General features: G+C 46.2%; 1 protein-coding gene across 1 annotated transcript; it reads left to right on the top strand.

The window, feature by feature from the left end:
- Window positions 1-5631: 5631 nt before the first annotated feature.
- Window positions 5632-11136, top strand: LOC141467186 (pancreatic alpha-amylase). Its single transcript, XM_074151585.1, has 10 exons — window positions 5632-5799; window positions 7514-7660; window positions 7853-8050; window positions 8738-8968; window positions 9378-9511; window positions 9599-9721; window positions 9836-9935; window positions 10148-10269; window positions 10381-10506; window positions 10824-11136. The coding sequence occupies exons 1-10, from the start codon at window positions 5632-5634 to the stop codon at window positions 11011-11013; spliced, it is 1539 nt and encodes a 512-aa protein (XP_074007686.1). The 3' UTR covers window positions 11014-11136.
- Window positions 11137-11644: the final 508 nt, after the last annotated feature.

The raw sequence follows: 11644 nt of genomic DNA, 5'->3' as shown, positions 1-11644 counted from the left end.
AAGAATAATGCTTTATCCCTTAATGAATTGGGTTGTAACTTTATCACATCATAACTAGTGGCAGTGCAATGGTGGGTTTTAAGGCAAAGCAACACTCCCTTTGCCAGATAACAGAAACACAGTGAGAGAAAATAAAATAAAATAAAAAGAACCCAAACCAAGTGCAGTATTTCCAAGGGACATACATACATGCAGATCTGTACCCCAGAGCAGCCACATTGTGGGCAGTCAGCTACGAGCGGTGCCTATGCACACAGACGGTTTATCCATTTCTTGCGACAAACTAAACCCAGGGTCTGGGTCAGCAGAGGAAGCTGTGCCGTGCCAATTGATTATTCCAGCCTAAGACACCAGTTAAGGCAGCGGGTTCCCTGGTTCTCAGTCAGTTTGTGCCTGTACAAATCGAAACCACAGACTTTCCGTCATTAGCCCCAATGGCTTGCTGCAAATGAATGTTCACTCTGGCTGTTCCAAAGGTGTATGCAGAAGAAGCTACTGTATATGCAAGCATTGCTCAGATCTCGTGAGGTTGCTGAAGCACAGGATTTTCTTGTCTCTGTGGTGCGTTAGGCTCGCTTATTCTGTAATATCTCAGAGAATTACACAGATGGAGCACAGGCTTGTCGGCTTTCCCAATATCATTGTCAGCCGTGACAAAATGCTGAGGTAAATGTGAGTGCAGCCTTTGCTTTAAGTCACAATGTCTGCTTGGCCAAAAGTGCTCATTGTGACCCAGTGTGAAGGGGCAACTGGAAGAGGAATGCTGGGCTTTATTATTGTTGAGGTCAAGGTGTAATTTTAAGGGCTGGTTCCTTTTTGTAGTGGGACAGAGATTGCACGGGTGTTGGGGGCGGATACGTGAGTGTCTGGCAAGGCCGTCGTGGTGTGGTAGGAAGTGGACAGGTTGTGTCCCTGGCCCAGAGGCTGGACCTACCGTCTGTCTCCCTTGCTCGCTGTGACCAGCACCACCTCGCTGAGGGCAGGGGCACGCTGGCAAAACAGAGCCCCTGGATCCGCTCACTGGAGCGGTGCCTATGATGGGGAGACACACGTGGCAGGCTTTTAATAGCCATTGCAAAGCTGTCAATTGCCCCCAGGGTCGGGTCAGGGAGCCCTCCTGCTCCTTTGAAGTCGATTGGCTTGACTTGTTTTTGAGACTGGGGTAGCAAGGGGATGGGTTCACATCCATTTGTGCTACAACACCCCTGCGAGCTATTTTCAAGGAAGCATGACATCTCATGTAGTGCGTGATAGTAGCAGTATCCTGGCAGCTGAAAATTTACAATCAAGATGATGAATACATCTCTGCTGTGGAAAGTGGCATGATTTTTTAGGTCCTACAGCTGTGACTGCTTATTCTTTTCTTGTACTGGCTTTTTTTCTGCTGTTTACCAGCCTTCCTGGGATTTGCAGTGGACTTGCTGTGGCAGATACCACCAAAATTTGAGAACTGTTTCTTTCCCGAGAGGAGGAGAATCTCAACTTTGTAGCATGTTATGAATCTCACCTCTCTGGTGAGTAGCAGTAAATGTAGACGTTCTTATTTCAAAGCTGATAATGGAAGTCCAATATCACTACCTGAGCATCTTTAAGACTGTCATCTCTCTTGGTCTTTTACGTTGTTTCTAAGAACCCGTCCGGGAATGGTTGAATGCTGCGTTTAATACACAGGCACGCTTAGCTGCCTTTTCATATCCTTCAAGCCATTGTTAGGACAGAGCACAACAATATTGATTATTCATTTGGTCAAGCTAAATAGCAGTGAGGTGGACAACTGCATTGAGATTGCTCTGTGTCAGAGTCCAATACTCTCTGACCAGCTTCTTTTAGATATTCCACTTGTGGAGGGTGTAATGTTTAATATCAGATTTACTTACTTGAAGATAATTGATGCTAGATACTTTTTCTGCCTTAGCAGAGTGATACAAAAATATACTGAGATCACAACACAAAGGTAAGTTAGACTTAGCAAAACATAGCAATTGCAAAGTACAATCCAGTTCATCAATGTGATCTCCGTTAGTGGTGTCTACAATACCCTCACCATCAGGATGCTGGGCGTCCCCAGTCACTGGAAAGGAATATGTGGGCTGAAACCAGCTAAACACCTTTGCTATCTTTGAGATTCTTTTGTTAGTTGTTCAGTTTTTCTAATCTCTGTTGTGCTGATCCATCTGTATGCTCCTTCCCATGCTGGTTTGGCTGAACCAGGGAGACATTCACGCTCTTTTAATTAACTTGGGGATGAAGAGTTACACCACCCGCTGATGCTCTCAACTGACATAGCTGTTTATCTAAAATAAAGGCCATCCTCTAGCTTTCTCTGTGTTGAGATGAAGACACTGTTCTTTGCAACACCTGTGGACAGTCACAGCCTGCATTATTCTCTGAGCTACAGGGGCAAGTCACTCTTGCCTGTCTCCTCTGAGCCTTCTTCCTTTGGAGGGGCTTATTGGTCAGTCACATGCTGGTAGGTCTTGTGTACGCATTGTCACTGCAGCAGCGTGTTGGGAAAATGCTGCCGTTGCAGCGTGCTATCGATTGTGTATTCAATTGACAGAGCTGTGCTATGACCACATAGGGACATAGGTACAAGAGCAGGCTTGCTTTTTTAGGTTTGCAGTGTAAAAGCTTGCAAATAAAAGGGTCTCATTTCAATGTCTAGAACCCAAGGCTTCAACTCCCCTAAAATTCCCCTGAAAATTAGAGCCAGTTTGTCAGGCACGTGGTGTTTTTACCATACTGAAAGAGATGCTATGTTTGAAACTGCACATTAAATACTTCCTACTTGGGGTTATACTTCTGAAAGACTCATAAATTGCCACTGCTGGATGGCCACCTTCTGTCCTGCCCTCATGCATTTCTTCAGCATGGTAAAATCCTGCAGCCTGTTTAGCTTGAGCTGCTGAATAGCCTGTCGTTTGAAGGCTGCCAGTCCCCTTCCCAGTGGGTTGGCCATCCATTGCATCAGGCTATCCATACTCTCCTTGGCTGATAGCAGTGTATTTCAGTGGAAAAGTGGAAAACACAGGTCATTGGAAACTGAGTGTTGTGCAGCGACATGCCGTCACATCAATAGAAGCCCACATGGAATGGTGATGTAAAAATTAAACTCAGGCACATTTTGTTGCTCTCAGTAATAGAGTCATACAATGGTTTGTGTTGGAAGCGACCTTAAAGATTATCAACTTCCAACCCCCCTACCGTGGACAGGGACACCTCCCACTAGACCAGGTTGCTTAAAGCCCCATCCAGTCTGGTCTTGAACACTTCCAGGGGTGGGGCATCCACAAGTTCTCTGGGCAATCTGTTCCAGTGCCTCGCCCCCTTCACAGGTCCCTCCCTGTCTCTCCTGTAGGCCCCGTTTAGGTAGTGGAATGTTGCTATAAGGTCTCCTCAGAGCCTTCTCTTCTCCAGGCTGAAAAACCCCAACTCTCTCAGCCTGTCTTCATAGGAGAGGTGCTCCAGCCCTCTGATCAACTTCGTGGCACTCCTCTGGACCTGTTCCAACAGGTCCATGTCCTTCCTGTGCTGAGGACTCCAAAGCTGGATACAGTATTCCAGGTGGGGTCTCACGCAAGTGGAGTAGAGGGGCAGAATCACCTCCCTTGACCTGCTGGCCACACTTCTTTTGATGCAGCCCAGGATGTGGTTGGCTCTCTGGGCTGCCAGCACATATTGCTGGCTCATGTTGAGCTTCTCATCCACCAACACCCCCAAGTCCTTTTTCTCAGGGCTGCTGTCCTGCCATTATCTGCCCAACCTGTATTTGTGCCTGAGATTGCTGTGACCCAGGTGCAGGACCTTGTAGGTCTGGTTGAACTTCATGCATTTGGCATGGGCCCACCTCTCAAGCCGGTCCAGGTCCCTCTGGATGGCATCCCTTCTCTCCAGTGTGTCAACTGTGCCACGCAGCTTGGTGTCGTTGGCAAGCTTGCTGAGGATGCACTCAATCCCACTGTCCATGTCTCCAACAAAGATGTTAAACAGCACTGGTCCCAGTACTGAACCCTGAACAACGCCACTCGTCAACTGGTTTTGGCTTGGACCTTAAGCCATTGACCACAACCCTTTTAAGTGCGGACAGCCAGCCAGTTCCTTATCCACCGAGTGGTCCATCCATCAAATCCATGTCTTTCCAATTTAGAGACCAGGATGTTATGAGGGACAGTGTCAAATAGTGAGAAAGGGGAGGAGATTTTTCTCACAAGGTAATCACAAGATGCAATCATCTCACTGGTTCCTTGCTGTTAGTGAATAGGCAAAGTCATTCACAGTAATTTACTGTTTAATTGTCATAGTAGAAAAAAAGACCTCTGATAAGGTCTTCGATATGAAAATGAACAGGTGGGCAAATGGGACCTGCTTCTGTGTTTTGTCCTTGAAGACAAGTTCTGGGAAAGAGTAGGACACGTGTGATATATTCAACGACGTGACTTAGCTTCATAGAGAACATACTAGAGGCAGTTCAAGTACAAAGTGCCCTGAGGTTTCTTTTCTCTTGGAGTAGATGTGCCATTTTTGTGGACTTTTTTTTTGGTTTCCTCACAGGTATTTGTCAAATGTCAGGGATTTTCTGGTCTTCCTGTTCTCTCAGAGTGGTGTTTTGTCATTGGCATGACTTATTCATGGAGCTTATTCATGGAGCATTCTTGCTTACAGCTTGACCGTAGAAGTCAGTTCCAAACGCAGAGCTGAAATTATGTCATGAGCAAAAGAAGTCAGAAGGTTTTTTTTTTTTTGAAGACAGAAATTGCAGGGAAATCCAGATGGGGCTTGGGCAACAGCTCTGCCTTTCAAATTCAGTTTTATGTCAGGCAGCTCAAACTCATCTGCAGGATCACTTTACATCTGATTTTGGGTTTCCTTCCCTGTCTCAGATGAATCACTGGTCATTTAAAGCGAGATGGAACTTTATGCAGAGTCTCTATGTGAGAGGAAAACACTTGCAGCTGTGGTCGCTTTCAGTCAGGTCGAGCAACAGTTGCTCTGCATGACCCCATGAAGAAAACCGGTAACTTCCTAGCAGGGATCGGGCAACGATGCTAGAAAATCCTTAGGCACAAAAAGAGGCCAGTTTCTAATCCGGAGTGTGATTTGCCTGGTGAAGACCCACGATGTGCTGTGTGATACATCTGTTGTTGACTGAGAGTGGCTGATGGTACCTGGTTTGAGCTTGGACGAATCCTGACAGCTAGATGCCTCAGAATGCTGGCAAACTCATTCATTCTCCTCGAGCTGTTAGATTTTCATTTGTCTTTTAATCACTTCCCTTTCCTTTGACCTTCCGGAGTCCCCTTTGAGGGCCTATGCGTTATCTTTTAGAATACTTTTGATGAAGTATTTTTCTTTACATGATTGGAAAGAGTGCAATTCTGAATTTGGGTGCACTGCTCACAGTCCTCTTGGTTTCTGATAACGTATAATCACTGTGAAAAGGTATTTTATCTTCAGCTGTTGGGCAATACAGGAAAAAACAAACCAGAAGAAGGATATTGAGCTAGCTAGGCAGCCAAATAATAACTGATAGCGTTGATCTGTGTGAATTTTCACAGCTGCAATTGGAACTTTGTCATCTTGCAGGAGTATAAATTGCCAGTGGAGAGACAGCAGCTTTACACTGAAGGCATCATGCAGGTCCTCCTCCTCCTCGCAGCTGTAGGGTTTTGCTGGGCACAGTACAACCCCAATACTCAGGCCGGGAGGACGTCTATTGTACATCTCTTTGAATGGCGCTGGGTGGATATTGCTCTTGAGTGTGAACGCTATTTAGCTCCTAATGGATTTGGAGGAGTTCAGGTAAGTTATTTCTTCTGAGTAGGCAGGAAAACGGTGTTGTAGCATTTGATTAACGAATTAAGATGCCTGAATCGGTGTATTGGGTTTGCATGGCAAGGTTTTGGTAGTGAGTTGGCTAAAGGGCTGGCTTCTGTGAGAAGATGCCAGAAGCTTTCCCTATGTCTGATAGAGCCAATGCCAGTGGGCTCCAAGACGGACCTGCTGCTGGCCAAAGCTGAGCCCATCAGTGATGGTGGTAGTGCCTCTGTGATAACATGTTTAAGAAGGGGGAAAAAAAACGTGTGCAACTGCAGCTGAAGAGAGGTGTGAGAATATGTGGGAGAAACAACTCTGCAGGCACCAAGGTCAGGGAAGAAGGAGGGGGAGGAGGTGCTCCAGGCACCAGAGCAGAGATTCTCCTGCAGGCTGTGGTGAAGACCATGGTGAAGCAAGCTGTCCTCCTGCAGCCCATGGAGGTTAACAGAGGAGCAGATATCCACCTGCAGCTTCCAAGCCGGAGCAGGTGGGTGCCTGCAGGGAGTCTGTGACCCCATGGGAAGCCCACGCTGGAGCAGGCTCTGGGCGGGACCTGTGATCCTGCGGAGAGAGGAGCCCACGCCAGAGCAGGTTAGCTGGCAGGACTTGTGATCCCGCAGGTGTGTTCCTGAAGGACTGCACCCAAGGAAGGGACCCACGCTGGAGCAGTTCGTGAAGAACTGCAGCCTGTGGGAAGGACTCACGTTGGAGAAGTTCATGGAAGACTATCTCCCGTGGGAGGAATGCCATGCTGGAGCAGGGGAAGAGTGTGAGGAGTCTTCCACCTGAGGAGGAAGGAGCTGTGGAAACAATGTGTGATGAACTGACCACAATCTGCATTCTCCATCATCCTGCGCCACTGTGGGGGCAGGAGGTAGAGAAAATTGGGAGTGAAGTTAAGCTCAGGAAGAAAACAGGGGTGAGGGGAAGGTGTTTTAAACTTTGGTGTTATTTCTCATTACCCTACTCTGATTTGATTGGTAATAAATAGAACTAGTTCCCCCAAGTCGGGTCTGTTTTGCCCGTGACAGTAATTGCTGAGGAATCTCCCTGTCCTTGTCTCGACCCATGAGCCTTTCATTGTATTTTTTCTCCTTCTGTCCAGCTGAGGCAGGGAGTGATAGAGCTGCTTTTGCGGGCATCTGGAGTCCAGCCAGGGTCAACCCACCACAATTGGAGACAGCCAGCTCCAAGTAAATTTGGTGTTGTAAAGCAGGTGGTGGAAGTAGTAACTGCTGTTAGATGCAACCCTGGAGCCTGCAGGGCTAATGAACGATACTAAACCTCTAGCAGAGCAGTTATAAGGGGCACGCTTTCCTCTGAAACGCTTTCCCTGCAAAGCTAAGTTTTTCTCTTTTCCTTGTTCCCAGGGAATTGCATAAGCGTTGAGTTTTGGCTTTCCTAAGGATGTCTCTATTCCAAGTAAAAATAATTCCTGTGGCTTCAGTCTTCCCATGGATGTATCCTTGAAAACATGCCCATGCTGGACCTGGGCAGCCCACAGGAGCAAAAGAAAACTTCTTTCTTGCCAGTCTACAAGATGGACATCTCACAGACCAGAGCTTGTGCTGTGGGAGAGGGAGACTGGGCTGGGCACTAGCCTGCATTTGAGGGCAGAGGTGCTGAATGCAGATTTTGCCCTTAAACGTTGAAATAAAACCAACTTATTTCTTATCAAAGTACATAATTTCCTCTGCAGGTTTCACCTCCAAATGAACATATTGTCCTAACTGACCCAAACAGACCCTGGTGGGAAAGGTACCAGCCTATCAGCTACAAGCTCTGCAGTCGATCAGGAAACGAAGATGAATTCAGAGACATGGTGACCAGATGCAACAACGTTGGAGTAAGTGCCTTGAAAATCTGTACCTGATATGGCAGGCAGTGCTGTACCAGCTGAGGGAAGTTATTGCTGCTGTCCCCAAAGGAGGCATAAACTGAAGGGGAAAAAAAGATCGAATTAATAGTGATGTAAACCTCTGGCTATTATGTCGCCATCATTACAAAACATACTGAAATGCACTTCTTGCTTTTCCAGGTGCGTATTTATGTGGATGCTGTTGTCAACCACATGTGTGGGGCTGCAGGTGGCTCAGGCACGCATTCTACCTGTGGAAGCTATTTTAATGCTGGGAGCAGAGATTTTCCAGCTGTGCCATACTCTGGCTGGGATTTCAATGATGGCAAATGCCGAACTGGAAGTGGAGAAATTGAAAATTATGGTGATGTGTATCAGGTAACTTTTGCTGGCAAAATTTTGAAATCTTTTTCTTTTAGCTTTTTTTTTTTACCCTGTTGTGTAAACATTACAGTAAGACCAAGCAAAGTACGTGGTCTCTTGCAAAACCTGTGCTTAGTCACCTGACAAGTGAATGCAGTAGTGAACACAGGTACAGTAGAGGTACTCATGATGCAAAATATTCTAGGCACTGAGAAATCAAGAACCCTCCCTGCATGTTTCACGTGGGCACATGCAGGACTTCTCACTTGAGCTGAGCCCAGTGTACTCAGCTCTTTCTTATAGCTTGTAAACTCAGCTGATGTTGATAAGGAGCCCCCTTGGAAAACTGAGAGCAGTTCAAGGTTGTACCCTGGTTGAGTGACTTACACTTTTTGTAGATGGAATGTGTGGCAGTTCTTTCTTGAGGTTTCTGCTCTTCCTTCAGCTACTTTACATCAATACACCATGCCATTTCTTATCCTCAGTTCTGATGACATCTTCACAGGAAGGTGATATCCTTCACCAACTGTCCTAACTTGAGTATTGAGCTGTATAGTAAATGTACCTATGTCTTGGTGCAGACCATACAATAATTCTCTTCTGTCAAATTAGATATCCAAACAGAATTTTATACAAACATTTCAATGAAAGATGTTACAAGCTGACAGAGTGGCACCTCAAATGTTTTTTTTCATTACACAGGTCCGGGACTGCCGCTTGAGTAGCCTTCTTGATCTGGCCCTGGAGAAGGACTACGTACGCTCAAAAGTTGCCGAGTACATGAACTACCTCATTGATATTGGTGTAGCAGGCTTCCGAATTGATGCTGCCAAGCATATGTGGCCTGGGGACATGAAAGCATTTCTGGACAAGCTGAAAGATCTAAATACTAAATGGTTTTCTCCAGGAACAAAACCTTTCATTTACCAGGAGGTAATCTCCATGTGTCTTCCTTTATGTTTTTCTTTGCCGTTGGTATCTCTTTAACCTTCATCCTTCAGAAGAATGTCAGTAATACATCTTCATCCAACTTCACCCCAGAAAGAACGAGCCATTTCTTTGGAGCAGCCCTGCAGACATAAGTAGTTTTGCTTTTTAAAAATGCCTCCACAAGAGATCTGGAGTCATTCAAGTTAGTCTGTTTGTTTTTTCTCTTCAGTCATGTTTCTATCTGTGTCCATCATGTATATATTGACTTTGGGTTGATCTGCACAGCAGAAATAAACATACCTGAGTATATTTTCTCTCAATGTAAAGCAAGAAGAAATGTCGAGGACTGTAGACTGCATTTCTTATCTCAGTGAGAGGAGAACCAATGCACCGTTTTTCCTTTGTGTGCCAGGTAATTGACTTGGGCGGAGAGCCGATCAAAGGCAGTGACTACTTTGGAAATGGACGAGTGACAGAATTCAAATACGGTGCAAAACTGGGGACAGTGATCCGCAAGTGGAATGGAGAAAAGATGGCCTACTTAAAGTAAGGATGAAGATGCTGTGACTTATGTGGGCCATGCTGGGTACACCGGTTGACAGAGTAGCTTCAAGTCTTTGTGTTTTTGGCTAGGAACTGGGGAGAAGGCTGGGGCTTTGTGCCTTCCGACAGAGCCCTGGTGTTTGTGGATAATCACGACAACCAGCGGGGGCACGGGGCCGGTGGAGCTTCCATTCTAACCTTCTGGGACGCCAGGTAAGGGATTGCTCTTGTCTGGGTGATGTTTTTTGCTTTTGCTGGTTTGTCTCTCTGTTCTCTGGCATGGTTTCCCTTTCCATGTCTCATTGCTTTTTTTTGTCTGACAAACAGGCTTTATAAAATGGCTGTTGGTTTCATGCTTGCTCATCCGTACGGATTCACACGTGTGATGTCAAGTTTTCGCTGGCCAAGATATTTTGTAAATGGAAGGGTAAGCTTGTAACGCTGGAGATGCACTCAATGGTGAATAAGGATCTGAAGGGGGCCTGAGAAGCAGTCCCATGGATTTAAATCAGTTAATTGATTTCTCTGTCCCGTGTTGGGTCTAGCAGGTGGAAATTTGATGCTTTATCTAGCTTTTCTCTACAGATAGGCTCTCTGCATTTTCAGTGAGGAGTTTTACACTTATCTTTCAAATTGCAGGACATCAATGACTGGGTTGGACCACCAAGTAACTCGGATGGATCAACAAAGCCTGTTACAATCAATCCAGACACGACCTGTGGCAACGACTGGGTTTGTGAACATCGCTGGCGCCAAATAAAGTAGGACACTGTGGAGAGAAAAAAGAAGTGAAGGCAGTTGCTTTTGCTTGATGTTCCTCGTGGCTTTAGATCTCTTGCAGCCACGTTGACAGCCGTTCCTTGCATTTTCAGGAACATGGTTATCTTCCGTAATGTGGTGGAGGGTCAGCCTTTCTCCAACTGGTGGGACAATGGCAGCAATCAAGTAGCTTTTGGCCGTGGAAATAAAGGCTTCATCGTTTTCAATAACGATGACTGGTAAGTCAGTGGGAGAGCCCATGTTCCCAGAGAGAAGCATAGCATACCTCATCAGCAGTCGTGATGGGAAGGGGAATGTCCTCTTCTCCTGATGAGAGCAATGACTACACCCCGAGCTAGAGTCATTCAGTTGCATGCCAGGTGTACAGATCCAAGGTGGGAGTGTAGGCAACAAAGCAGGGATAGGATTAGAAAGCTCACGCCTTGCATTTCCCTTCAAATTAAGGGAGTAACATCAGGTTCCAATATCCTATGCCCAGTTTGAAATACCTGTTTTGAAAACAATGGATAAATAGCATTCACTTATTTTCACATAGGGATATGAACGTCTATTTGCAAACTGGACTGCCTGCTGGTACCTACTGTGATGTTATTTCTGGGCAAAAGGAGGACAACAAATGTACTGGAAAACAGGTGTATGTTTCTGGTGATGGAATGGCTAATTTCCAGATTAGTAACAATGCTGAAGATCCGTTTGTTGCAATTCATGTTGATGCCAAGTTATAACTCAGGAGAAACATCCTTCTCCATTTGGTCTGTGCATTTACTGTTTCCACTGTATGTGATTCCCTGGTATTCGAGCATAACTGATTCTCTGTATCAAGTGCATAATAAATGGCAATCAAACTGAAGAATAATGCTCTATTCCTTTTTCTTATTGTTGAGATCAAGGTGTAATTTTAAGGGCTGGTTCCTTTTTGTAGCGGGAGAGAGATTGCACGGGTGTTGGGGGCAGATACGTGAGTGTCTGGCAAGGCTGTTGTGGTGTGGCAGGAAGTGGACAGGTTGTGTCCCTGGCCCAGAGGCTGGACCTACCGTCTGTCTCCCTTGCTCGCTGTGACCAGCACCACCTCGCTGAGGGCAGGGGCACGCTGGCAAAACAGAGCCCCTGGATCCGCTCACTGGAGCGGTGCCTATGATGGGGAGACACACGTGGCAGGCTTTTAATAGCCATTGCAAAGCTGTCAATTGCCCCCAGGGTCGGGTCAGGGAGCCCTCCTGCTCCTTTGAAGTCGATTGGCTTGACTTGTTTTTGAGACTGGGGTAGCAAGGGGATGGGTTCACATCCATTTGTGCTACAACACCCCTGCGAGCTATTTTCAAGGAAGCATGACATCTCATGTAGTGCGTGATAGTA

Source organism: Numenius arquata, chromosome 8 (assembly GCF_964106895.1).
Source record: "Numenius arquata chromosome 8, bNumArq3.hap1.1, whole genome shotgun sequence".
In the NCBI taxonomy this organism is placed as follows: Eukaryota; Metazoa; Chordata; class Aves; order Charadriiformes; family Scolopacidae; genus Numenius; species Numenius arquata.
This window is presented reverse-complemented; position numbering and strand designations above follow the sequence as displayed.

What these genes read in the sequence shown, in the direction of transcription:
- LOC141467186 (XM_074151585.1), top strand. Translation starts at nt 5,632, where the DNA reads ATGCAGGTCCTCCTCCTCCTCGCAGCTGTAGGGTTTTGCTGGGCACAG. An exon ending in CTAACCTTCTGGGACGCCAG is followed by an intron (nt 9,722 to 9,835) that starts GTAAGGGATTGC and finishes TCTGACAAACAG; the next exon opens with GCTTTATAAAATGGCTGTTG. An exon ending in GATATTTTGTAAATGGAAGG is followed by an intron (nt 9,936 to 10,147) that starts GTAAGCTTGTAA and finishes TTCAAATTGCAG; the next exon opens with GACATCAATGACTGGGTTGG.